Source organism: Delphinus delphis, chromosome 19 (assembly GCF_949987515.2).
Source record: "Delphinus delphis chromosome 19, mDelDel1.2, whole genome shotgun sequence".
NCBI lineage: Eukaryota > Metazoa > Chordata > Mammalia > Artiodactyla > Delphinidae > Delphinus > Delphinus delphis.
Window position 1 is genome coordinate 18,197,408 of NC_082701.1, and position 21,118 is coordinate 18,218,525.

Below are 21,118 nucleotides of genomic sequence, written 5' to 3' on the forward strand. Positions count from 1 at the left end.
GACAAACTATATTTGAATTCTGAAAGCAGGTAATATTTAGAAAGGAAGAGTTGATTTAGACAATGGAATAAGTGTTCAAAGCAGTCATCATTGAAACCAAATTTTAAGAATGCTCTAACATAGGATCTGTGAATTTTCACTAGGGTGACCCAGTGTTTGGTTTATGCTTCTTGTCCTGGCTAATTAATAACGATTAGCACTCCCTTTTACTCTCAGAGTGCCCTGGTTTGTATGATACAATCATTTTACCTCTAACGGGATTTGAGAGATCTAAATGTGGTTTTGAAAGCAGGGTAAAGCAGAAAAAATTACTTCTCTTCAAATCCCTGTTGAGGTCTTCAGATAATCGGATGCTATAGACTATTTTTGGAAAGAAGGATCTTAGTTCATCTGAATGACTTGAAAAAAATTTTTGTGGGGGAGAGAGGCAAGAAATAAAATATCATTATCATCATCATCATCATCATCATCATCATTGCTACTACTATCATAGTTTGTGCCCTGGGAGTTTGAAATCACTTTTTATATCCCTTCCTTTGTTCTTCGTTTTGCTTTTCTAGTAACGACATTCAGAAGGGACAAAAGGATTCAGAGTGAAAAGTTAAACCGCTTAACCTCAAAGACAACCACTATTTCCAATTATATGTGGGTTCTTTCAGAGTTACTTAATATATACAAGCATTCTCCATTCTACCTTTCCAACGGTAGCATGCAAGCACATTTTTCAGCACTCTAATTGTTTTCTCATAATAATATGCTTTCAATAATAATAATAACTAAAAGATTTTTGTTTTTATTTTAAACTAATTTATTTTAAACTTATTTTAGACATATGGAATGGTCCCAAAAATAGTATAGAGGGTTTTGGTATATCACTCACCCAACTTCTCCTGCTACAGTATTTGTACAATAACCATAATATAATTATCAAAACTAGGAAATTAACATTGGTAAAATAATATTAACTAAACCATAGAGCTTATTTGAATTTTACTACTTTTTCTACTGATGTCCTTTTTCTGTTCCAGAATCCCATCCAGGATTCCACATTGATTACATTTAGCTATTCTTGTCTCCTCCAATGTATAACACATCCTCAGTCTTTCCGTGTCTTTTGTGATAACTAGGTTTTTGGTTTTGTTTTTTTAATTTTTTATTTGGAGTATAGTTGATTTACAATGTTGTGTTAGTTTCAGATGTACAGCTATACATATAGATATATCCACTTTTCTTTTTTTAAAGATTCTTTTCCTATATAGGCCCTTACAGAGTATTGAGTAGAGTTCCCTGTGCTATACAGCAGGTTCTTATTAGTTATCTCTTTTATATATTGATAACTAGGTTTTGACTAACTCTGCTTTCTATAGGGAATATTATTTCAGAATTGTGGAGGCAAGGTTATTTTTTTAAATCTTTGGGCTTTGTATGGGAATGTAGTGGAAGGAATATGAGACTAAGAATCAGAAGCCTTTGTGAATTTGTGACAATCTCTGTATCCGTTTATGTATCAGTTCTCTTGTTTGTAAAATAGTGATGATAAAAAAAAAAAAATCCCCTAAATTCAGCTGATTCCCAGATCCTGTATTGAGTATCTCACGAGCTTATCCTAATAACCTTAGGATAAGGTTTCTAAAGGTATTTTATAAAACTAAAAGAAGCTGTACATGTCTGTGTGTATGGAGTGGTATTGACCCTTCCCAAAACTTTTTTTTTTTAAATAAACCTTTTATTTTAGTACAGTTTTAGATTTACAGAAAGATTGCTAAGATAGTACAGAGTTCATATATATACACATAACACCTCATATACTTTGTGCCCATTTTCCCCTGCTGTTAACATTTTACATTAGTATGGCATATTTGTACTAAAGAGCCAATATTGATATATTAGTAGTAGTAGTAGTAGTAGTAGTAGTAGTAGTAGCATTTGGCCTCACCAAGAGGCATGTGGGATCTTAGTTCCCTGACCAGGGAACGAACCCGCACCCCCCTGCATTGGAAGCGTGGAGTCTTAACCACTGGACTGCCAGGGAAGTCCCTTAATACATTATTATTAACTTTATTCAGATATCCTTAGTATTCCCCTAATGTCCTTTTTCTATTCCAGGATCCCATACAGGATATCACATTACATTTAGTTGTCATGGCTCCTTAGACTCTTCTTGACATTGAGCAAAAATTTAGTTAATGTTATAATTGTCATTAATTTTGAGTAATTAATACTTAATAAGTATTTCAATTTATCATAAGTACCTATATATATTCTCTAGCTCAGTGGGGCCCTATGCTTATGTTTATTGTATATTTGTTTAATCTTCTAAAGCAAACCCTTTGACTTGTACATTTGTGTTTGGGGCATTGTTAGATAAATTTATGACTTACTTGATATAAAAGCCTTCATTAGGAGCATGGATTCAAAATTTAACGTTGTTCCTATAGGTAAGAAAGATTTGCTTTAAATGATCTGTTTCGGGGGAAACAAGGGACTGCTTGCTTCCTTTGCTAAAGAAAAAGGAAGAGTTTCATATATCTTCTTTGACCACCTTCATGCCCAACAAAAATATAGTCCTTCTTAACTCTTCTTTGAGGAAGGAGCTATCTAGTCTTCAAGGCAATTCCCTCCAAATCTCCATTGTCTTTGATCTTTTCCAGCTCCCCCTTTGTTTTCTTTATATTTGGTCCTCCTCCCCACTTCCTTAAAAAAACTTAATAAACAGTTTTAAAAAGCAAATCTTACTATACTACTCTCTTTCTTAAAGACCTCCACTAGCTGCATATAGCGTAAATCATAGATCAGAGAATAAATCCTGTGCTCTACAAAGCCAGCCTTATACTTTTCAGTAGAAGAGTCTCCACACTCCACCTGCACCTGGCTATGATCCAGCCCCCTTCCGCTTTGAAGTCTTGCTTGATACTCCTAGTCTGTGCTCCCCCAGCTCTTCATTTACATCTCTGTTATGGCACTTAACCATATTGTAATTCACTGTTTAGCTATTTCCTTCTCCATAAGGCAAATTCCTTAAGTCCAGGCACTCTTTCTTTATCTATGTGTCCTGTGCCAGAACACTTCCTAGTAGATGACAAAAAATTAGTGAATATTACGTGTTGGGTTAGAATAACATGTCCTTTTATGTAAATAAAGAGAGAAGAGGCTTGTTTATACAAGATGATTTTTTAACTGTTGTAAGGACTCAGTATTTCCACATCCTTGCCCTTGTCCCCTAATTTTTTCAGTCTTTTGAAGGTGATTTGTGGGATTCCCTGGTTGTCCAGTGGTTAGGACTCAGTGCTTTCATTGTGGTGGCCTGCGTTCAATCCCTGGTCAGGGAACTAAGATCCCACAAGCTGCGTGGTGTGGCCGGGGGAAAAAAAAAAAAAAAAAAAAAAGGTGATTTGCACTGTTCAAATTATGCCCTTAATGGGGTGTTTTTTGTAAAATACTTTTTCCCAGACATTCTGTTAGACTCAACTTGTAGGTAGAACTTTAATCTTATTCCTAGATATAGCATGTAGTCCAATAGCCTCTTGTCACAGGTAAGGAAGCTTTGTGCTAATAACGTCTTTAATTTTTTAGAACATTGTGCCCCCTTTATTAAAATGTATTATTAAAAACAGTAATACAGGGAGTTTTCTGTGTGTGTGCTTGAGGCAGGAGGGGTGCACTCCTGCTGCACTGGCTACAGGAGTTGGGGGGTGAGCTTGGCGGTGACGTGGTGCCCTCACATGACTGGGAGCTGCAGAGCAAAGCAGCCTTCATCCCTCCAGGGAAAGTGGAGCAGGTCTGTGGGTATAAGTGTTGCGGTAGTGCACTCGTGGCGAGAATCGGAGAAGCAAGAGACAGCAAGGATAGGCCTAGGAAAATGAAGAAATGGAGCAGCCCATGCAGAATGGAGAGGAAGACCCCCCCTTTGGGAGGGGGCAAAGGCCACCAGCCAGCAGGAAATAATACACAGGGAAAGGCTCTCCGAGTTGCCTGTAATTTCCAGTGGGCCATACCCAGTAGACAGGTCAGTGATGGGATGGGTGGAGATGGAAATGTGCATGGACGGGATGAGAGAAATCAGGAGAAAACTTAGGGAGCTGCAGTTGAGGAATTGTCTTTGTATACTTGTAGGGGAGCTCTCTAATCACCATGACCATCATGATGAATTTTGCCTTATGCCTTGACTCCTGCCATTTCCCTTGAGATTAATACTGTGATTCCCAATGTTTTCTTTTTCCTTTCATTTTCCTGATATGCCTTTACTGATCCATTTGCTGTGAATCTTATGTAATTTCCATGTGTCAGGTGTTACCAGCTTCTAATTAGAGATTGCCTTGGCACCCAATCTAAGTTTTTCTGTCAACAGTACAGTTTCACCCATTCTCCTGGAAAAATGTAAAGTTAATAAAACAATTAAAAAGCTTCTAAAAAAGCAAAAAAAAACAAACCCCCAAAACGAAAACAGAACAAGTAGTACAAATATAAAAGTGGATACTGTTTAAAAGTTCAGGCTACATTGTAACAAAGTAAAACGTGAAAGTGCTGCATTCTCCATTTCATTTCTTAGAGGTAATCATTGTTATCAGTTTTACAATTTTGTAGTCAGTTTTTTTTTTTTAAATAAATTTATTTATTTATTATTTATTTTTGGCTGCATTGGGTCCCCGTTGCTGCGTGCAGCTTTCTCTAGTTGCGGTGAGCGGGGGCCACTCTTCATTGTGGTGCGCAGGCTTCTCACTGCAGTGGCCTCTCTTGCTGCGGAGCTCGGGCTGTAGGCCCGTGCGCTTCAGTAGTTGTGGCTCGCAGGCTCTAGAGCGCAGGCTCATAGGCTTAGCTGCTCCGTGGCATGTGGGATCCTCCTGGACCAGGGCTCGAACCCGTGTCCCCTGCATTGGCAGGCGGACTCCCAACCACTGTACCACCCGGGAAGCCCTGTAGTCAGGTTTTAAAATGGACATACTGTTTTGAAGAAATGCTTTAGAAATTTTGACTACGGGTTTACTCAAGTTATTAACTTTTTTTGTTGCTACTTACAAAAAAATATAGACTTTATTTTTTAGAGCAGTTTTAGATTCACAGCAAAGTTGAGCTCAAAGTTCAGAGTTCCCATATATCCATTCCCCCCTTCACATCAACTGTCATCAGCAATTCCCACCAGAGTGGTACATTTGTTACAAGAGGTGAACCAACATTGACAAATGATTATCAACCAAGGTTGTAGTTTACATTAGGGTTCACTGTTGGTGTAGTTCAGTGGTTTTGACAAATGTAGTATAATGACATGTATCCACCATTATAGTATCATACAGAACAGTTTCACTGTCCTAAAAATTTCCTATGCTCCATCTATTTATCCCTTCTTCCCCTTTAAGCCCCTGGCAACCACTGTTTTGTTTTGTTTTGTTTTGTTTGTTTGTTTTTTTAACTGTTTCCATAGTATTGCTTTTTCCAGAATGTTACATATTTGGAGTCATAACAGTATTATAACCTTTCAGGTTGGTGTCTCTCACTTAGTATTAATAATATGTATTCAAGATACCTCTGTATCTTTTTGTGGCTTGATAGTTCATTTCTTTTTAGCGCTGAATAATATTCTATTGCATGGATGTACCACGGTTAATCTGTTCGTCTATTTGACATCTTGGTTGTTTCCAAGTTATAGCAATTATGAATAAAACTACTATAACTGTCATGTGCAGGATTTTGTTTGATAAAAGTTTTAAATGCATTTGGATACCAAGGAATGCAATTGCTGGATCGTGTGGTAAGGCGGCTATGTTTAGTTTTGTAAGAAACTGCCAAACTATCTTCCAGAGTATTATTTTGCTTTCCCACCAGCAGTGAATGAGAATTCCTGTTGCTCCCACATCCTTTCTAGCATTTGGTGTTTTCAGTGTCTTGGATGTTAGCCATTCTAATATGTAGTGGTATTTCATTTTAACTTGCAATTCCCTAACGAAATAAGATGTTGAGCATCTTTTCATGTACTATTTGCTATATGTATATTTTCTTTGGTGAGGTATCAGTTTAGATATTTTGCTCAGTTTTTAATTGTTGGTGAGGTATCAGTTTAGATATTTTGCTCAGTTTTTAATTGAGTTGTTTTCTTATTGTTTGAGTTCTTTGTATATTTTGGATAATAGCCCTTTATCAGATGTGGTTTTTTTGCAGATATTTTGTCCTGATTTGTGCTTTGTCTTCTTATTCTCTTGACAGTGTCTTTCACAGAGCAGAAGTTACACATTTTAATAAAGTCCAAACTTATAAATTATTTCTTTCATGTATCATGCCTTTGGTGTAGTATGTAGAAAGTCAATACCAAACCCAGGGTCACCTAGATTATTGCTAGCTTTTACTTGATTTTCATGTCATCACGTTTATTTTGGTGGTAGATGAAAGATGTTTTATGCTTCACCACCAAGGGTTATTGGCTTTGTGGTTAACATTTTGCTTTTGTGAAAATTGATGGTAATTATGTTTTTGTAGTAACAAATTTTAAATGTCAGCCTTTTTTTTCCTATAGGGTACATTTAATTCAGTTTAAATCTGCAAATTCGTGGAATTTTAGACCAAGAAACAACATAAAAGAGTGTCTAGTTCAAATTCATTTTATAAATGAGTACAGAATGGATGAGAACTATAACATGATTTGTATGAGATCAAACAGCAAATTAGTAATAAGAATAGGACTTAGGGCTTCCCTGGTGGCGCAGTGGTTGAGAGTCCGCCTGCCGATGCAGGGGACACGGGTTCGTGCCCCGGTCCCGGAAGATCCCACATGCTGCGGAGCGGCTAGGCCCGTGAGCCATGGCCACTGAGCCTGCGCGTCCGGAGCCTGTGCTCCGCAACGGGAGAGGCCACAACAGTGAGAGGCCCGCGTACCACAAAAAAAAACAAAAACAAAAAAACAAAAAACTAAATTTTAGATGTTTGTCAGATGTTTTTCTTCAGGTATACTTACCATCTCCTGTCACATTTGCTTAACACTGCTTAATTCTTGTCCACATAGTCTTACACAGTCTTTTTGATTTTTTCCCCCTTCCATTTAATTTCAAATTAACATATTTCTATATAGTTTTAAAACTTTTGTGATGACTCCCTAATTGTTGCATTAATAAAATAGTATTAAGCTCTTCCCCTGTTGGACATTAGTTTCTACTTTTTAAAATATAAAAGAAGTGTTACCGTGAATATCATCTGCAATTTAAATTTGTAATAGCTGTGGAAAATGTGATATTCTTCTCCCAGTGTTCCCCCTCTTACCTTTTCCTTCTGGGAAAAAAGTCACAAAGTAACGCAGCATAATGCATAACTATATTTATTTATTTAAACATTTTTAAAAATTACTTTTTATTGGAGTATAGTTGCTTTACAATGTTGTGTTAGTTTCTGCTGTACAGCAAAATGAATCACCTATACGTACACATATATCCCCTCTTTCTCAGATTTCCCTCCCATGTAGGTCACCACGAGCACTGAGTAGAGTTCCCTGCTCTACACAGGAGGCTCTCATCAGTTGTCTACTTTGTACATAGTATCAGTAGTGTATATACGTCAGTCCCAATCTCCCAATTCCTCCCACCATCCCCTTCCCCCTTAGTATCCATAAGTTTGTTCTCTACGTCTGTGTTATAACTATATGTATTTTTGAATCAACACTATTTAAAATACATTTCTGGGGAAATATTTTAAAATCTATTTTAAAGTGGTATTGATTCAAAAATACATATAGCTTTCATTTTAAATATTGAGAGGTAAACATAAAATGATTATGATTTCTATTAGGGTATGAGTATTAGAGTATTTAAGTATAAAGTTCAAAAGAAAAAAAATATGCAGTTAAAAACGGGACCTCCATCTCATCTCTTGTCTCTTAGACACTTAGGTTTCTGAGTTAACCTCTAGAGTCAGCCTCGTATGTATTCTAGAGCTGTCTATGCATGTTTTTTACTTTGTTTTATTTAATTTTAAAAACTATCAGTAATATGGATTTTTATTTTAACACATGTATAGATGCAAGTAACTACCACTATAGTGTGTTTACAGAATAGGATTTAAGCTTTTTTAATGCTTAAAAAATATTTTTTTTAAGGGTGGAAATGTAGAAATACTGGCTTTTCCCACCCTTTTTCAGTTTTTTTAAAAAATTAAAGTATAATTAAGATATAGTGAAATTCACCCATTTTATTTATTTATTTATTAAAAATTGAAGAATAGTTGGGGCTTCCCTGGTGGCGCAGTGGTTGAGAGTCCGCCTGCCGATGCAGGGGACGCGGGTTCGTGCCCGGGTCCGGGAGGATCCCACATGCCGCGGAGTGGCTGGGCCCGTGAGCCATGGCCGCTGAGCCTGTGCGTCTGGAGCCTGTGCTCCGCAACGGGAGAGGCCACAACAGTGAGCGGCCTGCGTACCGCAAAAAAAAAAAAAAAAAAAAAATTGAAGAATAGTTAATTTACAGTGTTGTTAGTTTCAGGTGTACAGCAAAGTGATTCAGTTATACATATAAATATTCTTTTTCAGATTATTTTCCATTATAGGTGAAATTTACCCATTTTAAATGTGTATAGTTTGTGTTTTAACAAAATGTGTCATAGGGGACTTCCCTGGTGGTCCAGTGGGTGAGACTTCACCTTCCAGTGCAGGGGGCCCAGGTTCAATCCCTGGTTGGGGAACTGGATCCCACATGCATGCCGCAACTAAGAGTTCATATGCTGCATCTAAGAAGTCCCGTGCAGCAACTAAGACCCGGCACAGCCAAAATAAATAAATAAATAGGTAGATAGATAGATAAATAAATAAATAAATATTTTTAAAAACTGTATCATAGTGTAGCCACCACCACAGTCTACAGCTCCTGTCAACCACTGGTCAGTTTTATTTTCTCTAATTTTGCTTTTTCCACATGCTATATAAACAAAATGACATTTCAGTATGGTTTCTTTCACTTAGCATAATGTGTTTGAAATTCATACATGTTTTTGCTTATATGAGTAGTTTTTTCCTTTATATTGCTGAAAAATAGTCCATTGTACGGGTGAACCATAGTTTTTAAATCCATTTCCCAGTTGAGGGACATTTAAGTAGTTTCCAGACATTCACAGGCAGGTTTTGTGTGAACGTAGGTTTTTCCTTTTACTTGTGTAAATACCTAGGGACAGTATTGATGGGTTATTTGCTAAGTGTATGCTTAAGTTTATAAGAAACTGCCAAACTTTTCTAATGTGGCTGTACCATTTTACATTCCCACCAGCAATCTATGAGAGTTTCTGTGCAATTCCATCAGCACTTGATATTGTTGGGGGTTTTTTTAAGCTATTTTAATAGGTGCATAGTGGTATCACCTTGTGATTTTAGTTTGTATTCCCCTAATGATTAATGATGTTGAGTGCTTGCCATCTATATATATTCTTTGGTGAAATGTCTGTTTAAATCTTTGCCTACTTTAAAACTGAGTTTTCTTATTATTGTGTTTTGAGAGTTCTTTATGTATTTTGGATACAGGTCTTTTGAGATTTGTGAATATTTTCTCCCAGTCCAGGTTTTCAATATTTTCTTTTATAGATTGAACTTTTGGGGTTGTATCTTAAGAAATCTTTGTCTCGCCCGAGGTCACCAAGATTTTCTCCTGTATATTTCTTCTAGAAATTTTATAATTTTAGGTTTTACATTTAGGTCTGTGATACATTTTGAGTTATATTTTTATTATGGTGTGAGGTATGGATTGAGGCTCATTTTTTTGCATATGAATACCTAGTTCTAGCACCATATGTTGAAAATACGTATTTCTCTGTTTTTGAACCTTTGTCAATCAATTAATCATAAATATTGTAAATCAACTGTACTTCAAAAAACCATAAATGTGTGGATCTTTTCCTGGACTCAAACTGCATTATTAATGCTCTTTTGTATTGTGTTAGATAGATGCAGAATGATTTGAAAACTTAGCTGTGTTTAGAATCTGGTATTTATGAACAGTAATTTGTAGGGAATTCTCTGGTGGTCCAGTGCTTAAGACTTTGCGGTTTCACTGCCGCCCCGGGTTCAATCCCTGGTCGGGGATCTAAGATCCCACATCCCGTGTGGTTCGGCCACCCAAAAAAAGATTTTGCTAATGATTCATGATCTATTTGGAAAAACTCGAGTTATTTCTCGTGTACTAAGGATGAACTGGAATGGGTTTTCCCAGATGGCATTTTCTTTTTTGTAGAATTACTTGGTAGTTCACTAATAATATCTGTTTAAGTGTTTGTGCTTTTATTATATCATTTTTGATAGTGATAAATTTGGGAGCAGTTCTTCTTTGATTTGAAACACGGTTGTCCTAAGTTAACTACTCTAAAGATTTAATTATTTTAAAAATAGTACCCAATTATTGTTGGTAGTTTGAGATTATTCTTTTTTTTGTTTTTTTTTGTTTTTTTTGCGGTACGCGGGCCTCTCACTGCTGTGGCCTCTCCCGCCGCGGAGCACAGGCTCCGGACGCGCAGGCTCAGCGGCCGTGGCCCATGGGCCCAGCCGCTCCGCGGCACGTGGGATCCTCCCGGACCGGGGCACGAACGCGCGTCCCCTGCGTCGGCAGGCTGACTCTCAACCACAGCGCCACCAGGGAAGCCCGAGATTATTCTTTTAAAATTAGATCATATCAAGCTATAGAATGAAAGAGAACTATGAGATTTGGCTGGACATTGGTGTTCTATAATACTGTGAGGTTTGAGTTAATCTAATTATCTGGATATTTATTATTTCGGAATTTAGCTGTACTTTGCAATTAACACCTTTTAAGTAACTTAAACTTTTAAATGTTGGAATAGAAGTTAAAATGCCAAGAGGCAGGTGTTATTTTAAAGAGATCGTTGGACAAAATATTGAAGATTAAAACAGACTTTCAAGATTGATAGCTATTTTTTCACATTTTAGTGTTTGTTGATGATTGCTTTTTCTCATTCTTGGAAGGGATACCTGCTATTAAATCCTATTCCATTTTTAAGATTAGCTTTTTGTCTTTGGAAACCCCACTCCTGTCCTATTACTCCTTTCTTTTTTTGGATAGACTCTACCACACAGTTTTATTATTTTTAATGTGGTAAAATACACATAACATAAAAATTTTCATTTTAATTATATTAAAGTGCACAGTTCAGTGGCATTAAATACATTAACAGTGTTGTACGACCATTATCACCACTGTCTAGTTGCAGAACTTTTTCTTCACTACAAGACCACCATTCTTCTCCTTAGGGACTTCACATTCTGGTGAGGGAAACAAGTAACCTAATGTTTATGATACAGTGTGGCAAACTATATGTTGGAGCTTGCTATCATTAAGCTTTATTCTTTCAACTGAAATTTTACTTTGAAAAAGCAAAGTGATTTTTGGTTAGGTTAACATTCAAGTTGTCATACCACTCCACACCTGAATTAAATTTAGGCTAGACTGAAGTCTTTAGTCTTTTGACTTAGGTCAGTTCAGGACTCACAAATCCTCATACCCTCTACTTTGTAACACGAAGGAAACCGGAAAATTGATACTCTGATTTAAAGCCAAAGTATGGGCTCTTCCTTTCTCATGGAGCAGAGAAAACCAGGATTAGAGAGAATTTCCTAGTTGTCTGCACCTATCCTCAATTGAGCTGTTTTGACTTATTCTAATTGCAGTGACAGCTTGCTTGATTGTGGTCAAATATGGCATTATACAGGCATGCTTATCTCTTTTGGCAGATCATTAGAGGAATAGCTGTATTTGGGATACTGTGTCAAGAGATTGTTTCTGAATTCCTTGAAACTTTGGAGTTAGAACTTGATGATTTAAAGTTGAATGTTTTAGCAGTTTTAGTTAAAAGCAATGTTGTCAACATTGAACAGTATTGTGATACAGATTTTATTTGCATTCTGCCGTTAGGGTTTATTTTCTGTAGCACAAGATTGTTTAGGAAAAGTGAAACACAATACAGCCCTTTGTTTTTAAGATTCTGCAGTCTTCCTAATACAGTCAGCCTATGAAAGAGTTGATAGCCCAAATGGTTGATAATGTTTTAGTTAGCAGTTTCAATGTTCATCATAGGAAGACGAGTTCACATTATTAGATCTAGACTTCTGATTGTTTTTATAAATTTAAGAAAGTCTGAATTTGTGGCATAGTTTGATTGTTTACGGGAAAAGAATGAAAAGTTAAAATAACCCCTAGTTTGATTAGTTTTACTAATAATTTTGGCATTTATTGCTTTCAGAAAAAATAACTGTTGTCTTGTTTTTTCAGGGTAATCACTTTGATCAGTATGAAGAAGGACATTTGGAAATTGAACAAGCATCACTTGACAAGCCTATAGAATCGGTAAGATCAGTGCTTAATTTTGGGTCACAGATAGGTAGTGTTCGTGTGACACTTGATGTGAATGAAGTTAAACTTATTAATAACTTATAGTACAGTTTAGAGGTCTTGCATGCCCTACAGTAATCACATAGAATTTGGGTTGTAATCTAATATTTAATATGTTGGGAAATCAGTGAAAAATCTAGAGACAATTTAGAATTTCGATAGAAAAATATCATTTTTGGCCCATACTGATATCCTGTTAAAGATAGCAAGTTGAAGTTTAGTGTTTTTGTAAATTGAATAAAGGAGTAAAATGTATTTTGATCCTTTAAAAAGCTTCACCTTTCCTGGGCAACACAATCATGTGTGAAATGTTCCATTAGGAACAGTTAAGGACTAATATGTTTTATTTACCAGACTCTTGTGAAACATGGTAATTTTGGTTTCTGTGGCTTGAGATGTCTGGTGTTTGTCAAAAGTTGATTGTATCTTTTCACACAACTTAATTTTAAATATTGATGCAAAGCAATAGAACAAGGAGATTTATTTTCCTGACTCTTAACTTTTGAACATTATTTTTATTTTGAAAAGCCCTTTATTTTCAGATTACACAGCCCATTGTTAAAATGTCTAAACTTGTCAGTATTGTCAGTATTTAATATTTGTGCTTAAGTGTACGCATTTAATAAGGGTTTCAGGAATTTATTGGTTAACTTGAATGAAAAATCATCAAAGAGAGAATCTCTATAGCAGTTAAGACATCCCCCTTCTCCCTTTAAGAAACACTAGCTTCTCCTCCCTCCGGAAAATAAGGCAATTTAGAGAGCAGATATTTTAACTTTAGCTTTTATTTTCATAACTGTACCATAGTAAAGGATCAACATATATTTATGTTCCTAATTAGGTTGGTGTTGTGTGTGTTTGTGTGTGTGTTTAGATGTTTACAGAAATTTACACAACTTGGGGTGTTCGACATTTTTCTTCCACAGCAGTTGGCCCATATTAGCTAAGCAGCCATGATCTGGTTTGTATTGCACGGTCTGCCTTTTTTTAATTTCTTCTCTAGGGTTTCTTTCTCCCCCACCTCCCCTTCTTATTTCTGTTCTTCTGGTCCAGTGAACACTGCATATAGTACCTCTGTCTTAATGTGCTGGCATGATGCTAGACTTAGGCATGGCAGTAATTGATGACGCATGTGATAATGCTGCAGAGGGAGAATTCACACCTGATGTGCTGAAAGCCCGGTCTTGTTTTGATTTAAGGATAAAATGCCAAGCCCACTTTGCTAAGTTAAAAATCACTGAAGTTGTTGCCTTGTTCTATATCATCTTGGGAATTATCACAAGGTAGAGTTTTACAATAAAATCTGTAGGCTAGCTAGGTCAATACCTTGTACTTGAAAAATAATTTAATTTTTCCATTTTATTTAAATGTTTCTTTGGGTCAAAGTTTAAGAACAGATAGCTGTCAGAAGAAAGGTCCAAGTACCATATTCTACAAGGTACATGGTTGGTTAATATTATACAAGCTATAATTCTGTGGGTACTCTAACTCAACAGTAGGAGGAAATTTAGCTAGACTAAGTTTGCAGCCTAGAAGTCATTATTATTATACTCAAGAAAGTTTTTTTAAAAGCAGTAAATTAAATGATATTTAACATTTTAAAGCCTTCTTTTAGGGCTACCTTTAAAGATTTTTGGAAAAGTCATTCCTTTGGCATGTGGGACTAGTGCTCTTTTTCCTCTCACACTGTCCAGGAATTTTTCTAGCACATGTCATAGGGAGAACACTATCAGAATTCAGTCGGACTGAGTAATCTCAACAAGTAGGAGTGGAATTGATATATGCCTTATTTATTAAATGGTTATTATCTTCTCCACTAAAAATAGCAAATGGTATATAGTACTCAGACTAGATATTTATATTTTTATGAATAGTTACATGTTCAGAGATGTATATTAATAAATTATACTTACAATGAAAATTTACTCCGGAAACACATTAAAATATGCTTTATTTGTGATGTGGTAGTTTAGGTAGTAGGGGAGAGGAGCTTCATAGCCGACATGGTGTTAGATAGAAGTGGGACAAAAAGAGAGGGATTTTATTTCTGTTACCAAATCATTTGGGGATAAATTTAAAGTTTTAAAAGAAAGTCCTAAAATGATTGGCATCAAAATAGGTAGTGTAGTAACCCCCAAGTGCCCTATCACCTTAGGAATGCTCACCAAATAAGTGTATATTAGTTATATGTCTGGCTGGCTGGCTATCTTGTTGAGCTATCTTGTTTTTAGGGGGAAATGGCGTTGTTTCTAACACACAGAAAGAGTCTCTGCTGAATTAAAATCTTTCTCTGCAGCAATATCTATTGAGAGGTGCTGACTGTTTTGCTACAGCATGCAACTCAAAAGTGGCTGGAAATATGCAGCTTTGGGAGTCTACAGATCATTGCAGGAGCTAAAGGTCTAGTCATTTTTTTTTCTAACAAAGGTAATCTGCAGCAGCTGGTAACCGAGGAAGTCTCTGCACAGGTTTGTGCCAAGAATATGCCCTTGTGAAGGGTTATTGTGAGTATAGGATTAAGGTCCTTTTGTTTTGTAATAGGGTAAATTTGTTGCGAACCGGCAAGATGGGAAATGAGATACAAAGATGTGATAATGCATTATGCTTTTGGTAAACTTCTGAAGCTTATTAGCTTTGTTCCCGAGATGATTACAGGTGTTTCAGTTTCAATCAGGAAATGTTTAAAACACATCAAAATCCAGCATTTGTAAAGTATTTCATAATCTTTGTTATAAAGTTTTATTTTCCCTTCTTTACTTCAGCCAACCAGATATCTTTCAGTGAAATTTCTGGTCAAGAATAAAACACTGTTCTAAGAAAATTTTTAAAGAATTGCCAGACAACTTGATTATCTGAATTAAAGGAAAGTAGGAAGTATTAATATTTTACCCGCATTACAAAAAACTTTTAGAACTTATATTTTAAGTTATTGCTTTATGAGATTTTTAGGTCCCAGCTATAATGATGACCTCTATATACTTAAAGATAAAATGTTTAGAAAACAAATAAAACTTAAACTAAAACCATAGGCCAGTCTAGGATTCCACCATAGATCCAAGAATTGGTTGATGTGATTTAGGATATATGGTCCTTTATGATCTTTATCATAGAAAGAAGATGAGAAGTCAGATGGGAGAGTGATTATAAGCTATCCAAAAGTTAAAATGCCTGCACCATAGACTTAAAATATGTTGTCATTGTTGCAGCTGGAAGTAAAACTACCCATCAGCCATTACTTGGTTTTTGCTCTACCTGACTGATTAAAATTCTGTCTGTATAGTTGTCAGGTTGACCGAGCAGGTTTTAAAAATTAATGTTAAGTTTTCAAATTCCAGTTGCTGATGTTTCCTTTGCATATCTAGGGATTTAGAAGTATATGTATAAGTGGGTTTTGTCATGTTGCATATCTGTTTAGATCTGTGGACTCCACTAGTTCCAAACTGTAACTCCGTAAGACTGCTGATTTGACATTTAGCAGTGACCATATGTGGACTGCACTATAAATAATGTGCTTCTTGGAGCTGAATGGTGTAGCATTACTATATGGCTTTTCTCTCTAGTCTTCATTGTGTCATCTGTAGTGAGCTATAGATTTTTTTGTTTTGGGAATTTTTACAACTTGTTGTTTGCATGGGTTCACCTAGTAGCACTTGGTTTTTGCTTAGAGTCTTTAATACACAATCAGCAAAGCTTACAATCCACTCAAGAGACTTGCCATTTTTGTCACTGTTGAAAATGAGCTAAATGGTATAAATTGAATGTGGCTGTCAACTAAAAGAAAATTCAGTGTGGAATTAGTATTCATCTAGTCACTGACATAATTGTAGTATAGTTTTCTCTTGAGACATGATATTCTATTTCCTATTAAAAATGTGGAATCAGCCCCACACGGTGAAGTAAATTTTAATCTGTATTTTGGCAGGCTCCCATTATACAGATTGGTGGTGCTGTTGCCAAAATGATCATTGTTACTCTGGTGGTATACAGCTTCATGGAGCAAAGTTCCTGGGAAAGTTTTCTACTTGGTATTTAATTAATAAAAATGTCGAGGAATGGATGAAACAATAATGAGTTGGTTTTTTGTTTTTGTTTTTTGGCTGGTATTGTGTTTTCAGCATATTGGTAGTTGTTTATAATATACATTTCTTGCTATAAATGATGTTCCCATTTAAAAATTATATTCTTTCTCACATATAATACAGAGGAAAAAGGGTTAAAATATGGCACTTTAATTTACATTTAAGTTTAGAAATATAAAAAATGTGAAGGCCAATTTACATAATCTAGGTGAAAAAAGTTTGAGTTTTTAGGTTAATAAACTATGAAGCTAATAAGCTTCATAGTTTAACCAAAATTAAGAAAAACTTCATGCCTAGCCAAAGAAAATGCTGCACTGCCACCATTTTTGGAGTCTCAAGCACAGAGACTAACAGATAGGTTGTGGGAGGAATTCTCTGGTGGTCCAGTGATGAGGACTCTGCACTTTCACTGCCGAGGGCCTGGGTTCAATCCCTGGTCGGGGAACTAAGGTCCCACAGGCCGTGCCACACGGCCTGAAACAAAAAAAACAAACAGGTTGTGGGAGCTCTGTGAATCGTGTGGAAAACCAGCTTTTTGCCTACTTCCCTTGGGCAAAGTTCAGTTGCTTTATTAATAGTGTATTTCCCTGCATTTCTTCCATGTGCATTTAAATTATAAACAACCTGTCACTGTACATGCCCCTTTGTTAGTCACAAACCAGGCTGTGTTAAAAAAGAAAAAATAAAATCTATTATTTATTTTTGCTTCTATGAGATTATAACTAAATCGCAAATTATATATTTTATTTAAAAATAAAAAACTGAAAGTTTTTTAATGACTATTACAGTGACCAAAATAGTAAATTGTTACTATTTCAGAAGTTAAATAGTACTCATTGCCCATGTTAGGTCTAGATTACCTGTTAGGACTACAAATTATTTACTGCAGTTTACTGTTATAACATTCACGGGAATAATTGGCAACCTAACCAGAGAGAGTAGATTAATGATTTTCACAGGCTGGCCATTGAATCCCTTGCTCTTTCACAGTGAAAGTTCAATGAACATTTTGATCACTTCAGATTAGACAAGTCTGCTTTGTTCTACTTTGTTATAAGGTATTTTGGTGTGCCTTTCTTATTACCCATCATCCTTAAGCCTGTTGGAGTTTTGACTAGTGTTTATAAAACTTTTTCTTTTTTTGGTAGGAAAAAGGACCATAATGAATACTAGTCATTTCTCCAGAGTCACAGAACTGCCTTTTTTCCTCCAAAAGCAGATAGGCTGAAATGATAGGAAAGGTTTAGATTTTCTGTATTAGTCATTCACTTAATCTAGGAGGCTGGTGAGGGGAAGACTTTCTGGGAGATACGCCTATTATTTTTGTTGCGTTTGTTATAACTGCAGGGACACAGAGTGGCATGTTAATAATTTTAATATAACCCCTGACAGTTCATTCCCTGTGCATACTTGGGGAAGTAGATTTAATTAAAGAACAGTTTTCACCTAAAGTTTTAGAAGAGAAATACCACTGCCATTTTGTATCAATAGTTTTTTTGAGAAGGTGACAGCCATCTTGAGTGGTTTTGTAAAAGTGGTGCTAATGTGTATAACCCTAAATTTTTCTTTTTCCTCCTTCTCCCTTTAACATTTGCTTCTCCTTTCACTGTTGTCAGTCACAACACGCTGCTCTTGAATCTCTCAGCTGGTCTTGACTCGTGAATTTACTTATGCTTTCACTCTTCTTTAATAAATACATTAATTGCAAGCAGTGAATTGAAAACAAGACAAAAAAAAAAAAAGACCGTTAGTGATTGGACAGTTTCTTACTTTGTGTTACATTTAACTGTTCTTTTGACAGCCCAGTTTTTAAAGCCAGGTTCGTATGGAAATGCTTTCACTCCACTTGCACTGCTTTTGGAAATAGCATACTGCTTCATCTGTCTGTTTATTTTAGTGCATTCATAATATAACACAGCATAATGTCTCATCTCCACTTAGCCAAAAGAGTGAGTTTTCTTAAATTAAAAAAAGGGACAACAATTTTTGTCAGCATGGTTTAATACCGTAAATCTGTGCCAAGTATAGTTACAAAATTAGTCTGTTAAAAAATTAAACAATACTTCCATCAGCTGCATAATCTTAGAGTCATTCTGCTCTCCTTGTCCTTCCCATAGTTAATTCAGTTGTAGGAGTTACGATGATGTAAAACAATGATTTTATGTACAGGTAAGTTTATTTCCACAGTAGTATTATAAAGCCCTCTTTATCTTCCTTTTCTGCTAACATTACTTGTATTAAGACTTACAAAAATTTTTTTAACGATAAAGTTATTTATAAATAGTTAGGCATTCTATACTGGGATTACACATAGCTGTAGCATTTTCTCATTCTCTAAGTTGCTAGCAAAAAATAATCTCTAGTGACCTTTTGTGCACAGTAATGATTTTGTATATATAGGTTTAAAACAATTGCATGTTTTGTTTTAGAAACAGACTTCTCATTATCATTTGCCACATTTTTGTTTTTTTTAAAGTATCCCAATCTTTGTTCCTCTGATCAATGAAATTCAACCCAGTTTTCCAGTTGGCATCCTGTCATAAACTCATAGAAGGAAGTTGACCTTTTTTTAAAATTTTTAAACAGAGCATTGGGGAGGCTTAATTTTCCTTTTGTAACTTACTGTCAGAGAATATAATAGTGAAATAATTTTTTTCTTTCCTTTGTAACTCCGAAGACCATTTTACCGTTGAATATGGAGCTGGAAGATAAAAGCAATTTAACATGAGATTTGATTCTAATTCAGAGACTAATTGGTTTAGTTGACTTCATAATTTGATTTCAGGAAATATGAGATTATTTTCAAATGGTGATACCCAATTAATGTTATAAATTACATTTTAATGCATACAGAACACTTTGTGTTTAAAATTTTTAAATGTTTTCTTTTGGATGAGTAACATCATTTTATCTCATACAGTGTTAATGGTTATTTTAGCTTTGTCTCTGTACTTCGCAGTATTTGTAAAAAGCAAAGAATTGGACAAAGGTCTGCAGAGTTTTCTAAGATCTTGAACCCTTACACAAAAGCTGACATTTAATTGTTGTTTCTGGTGTCTTTTCATGTGGTTTACATTGAAAGATCTTTTCCACTGTGCTCCTAGGAAGATGAGACATTATGTATATTGGTTTTTTTCCCCTACATGCACTAATGGTTCTTTACTGTTAACTTACTGCTAGGCCTGTTTCATTCTAACATTTTAGTATTTTTGTTAGATTACATGTTGAAATGCATCACTCAGTCTGTGCTTGAGCTCATTTTATTTTTCTGTTTAATCAATTTAATTTCTTATTTTACTAACCTCACTTTTTTCAGTTTAATATTGGCTGCATGCTAGTTAAATATTTATATTTATATATATATATTAAAAAACCAATCAAGTCTAGCCTGGATTTTGCTCTGATTGTGTTTTCATTTCTAGTGGTGGGGCAGTCTTACACTTACAACTTACTTTGTATCATGAAAGCCTGACACATAAGCAGAATAACTAAACACAATGTAGATTTTCTTTAAAAAACTTATAAAGTGGTGCTGTCTAGGTGGTGGATATGATTGTATAAGTACCTTGATTTTTTGCTTTTTAATGTTAGTTTTAAACTTCATAAATGTATTCTTCCCCTTTTCCCCTTCCCTTTTTTCTCCTTTTAAAAGTGTTATGTACAAAAGTTGCCCAGCACACCATCAGAAAGGACCCTTACCCTGTATGTTCTTCCCATATAAAATACTAGCCAGTATTTCTTTTTACATTAATGCCCCCTTTATTGGGCACATTTACCCTATTATTAGCACCTTTTTGCATGCATATATGTAGAATTATCTCTTGTTCATCACCTGTTTAAATATCACTAGGAAGGGAAGAATATATTATTGGAATATTTTTGGTTTGTCTCTCTGTTCTGTCTGTCAGGATAATATTGGACATCGCTTACTCCAGAAACATGGGTGGAAGCTGGGCCAGGGATTGGGAAAATCTCTTCAGGGTAAGTTTTTTAAATATACCAAAAAAAAAAAAAGAAAGAAAAAGAAAATGTTTCTGATGGCAGATCTTATGCCTGAGTATATTTGTTGTCTTTCTTTAAAAAGTGTTTGGGTTTTCCCACTTGCCTTTTACTCCCCAGAATAGTCTGTTTTTCCTGTGACTATATTTTAAATCACTATTAAGCTAATAATTTGCAAGAGTAAGCTGCTGTGTCACAAATACTTTCAGATCAGACATACTGTGTGTGGCTCAACCTGTTTTAAGTTTCTTTTGGTGGAGGTGATGGGTGGGTGAAGTAAATGAAGTACATAGTATTGGAGTGTGCTTTCTTTGTATTTTTTAGTGATGTTGTATTGTGGCTTCAGTATTATAAAGAAAACCATTCAACAGCAGAGTTTAATTTTTGCCCTCCCAAATTCTCCCTGAAGCTGGTGATTGCCCTGGTTCTTTTTCTGTAATCAGAATCCATGTAGTAGTAGAGAGAAAAATTACCCTATATGAAACATAAGATGGAAGCAGAGGCTTCTTAGGGTTCTCTGAGAGGCCATTTCTCAAGTTCAGATCAGTCTCTGGGAAAGGTATGGCTTAAAGTTTCCATTGCATTTATTTTTTCTTTTAACTATACTAACCATTTGGATAACAAAATACTAACATTTCTGCTTCTGAGTTCTTGCTAGTTGGAAACCAACCAACCAACTCCATT

The 21,118-nt window shown here is 35.4% G+C and overlaps 1 protein-coding gene and 1 pseudogene across 5 annotated transcripts in view; both read left to right on the forward strand.

Annotated features, from left to right (window-relative positions):
* The window catches only part of GPATCH8 (G-patch domain containing 8), a 98,292-nt gene that overhangs the window by 11,946 nt on the left and 65,228 nt on the right, over positions 1 to 21,118 (forward strand). For 2 of the 5 annotated variants that reach the window (XM_059996298.1, XM_059996297.1), the window contains exons 1-3: positions 12,268 to 12,311; positions 18,237 to 18,254; positions 20,344 to 20,416. Coding sequence is in view for 1 of the 5 variants with exons in the window: in XM_059996296.1 (XP_059852279.1) it covers positions 12,237 to 12,311; positions 20,344 to 20,416 (148 nt within the window). In the remaining 4 variants the exon portion in view is untranslated. Of the gene's footprint in view, positions 1 to 12,236; positions 12,312 to 18,236; positions 18,255 to 20,343; positions 20,417 to 21,118 lie in introns of those variants that run through there. The other 3 variants (XM_059996296.1, XM_059996299.1, XM_059996300.1) reach the window with 3 other exon arrangements.
* LOC132414869 (protein BEX3-like) lies at positions 3,868 to 4,200 on the forward strand (annotated as a pseudogene).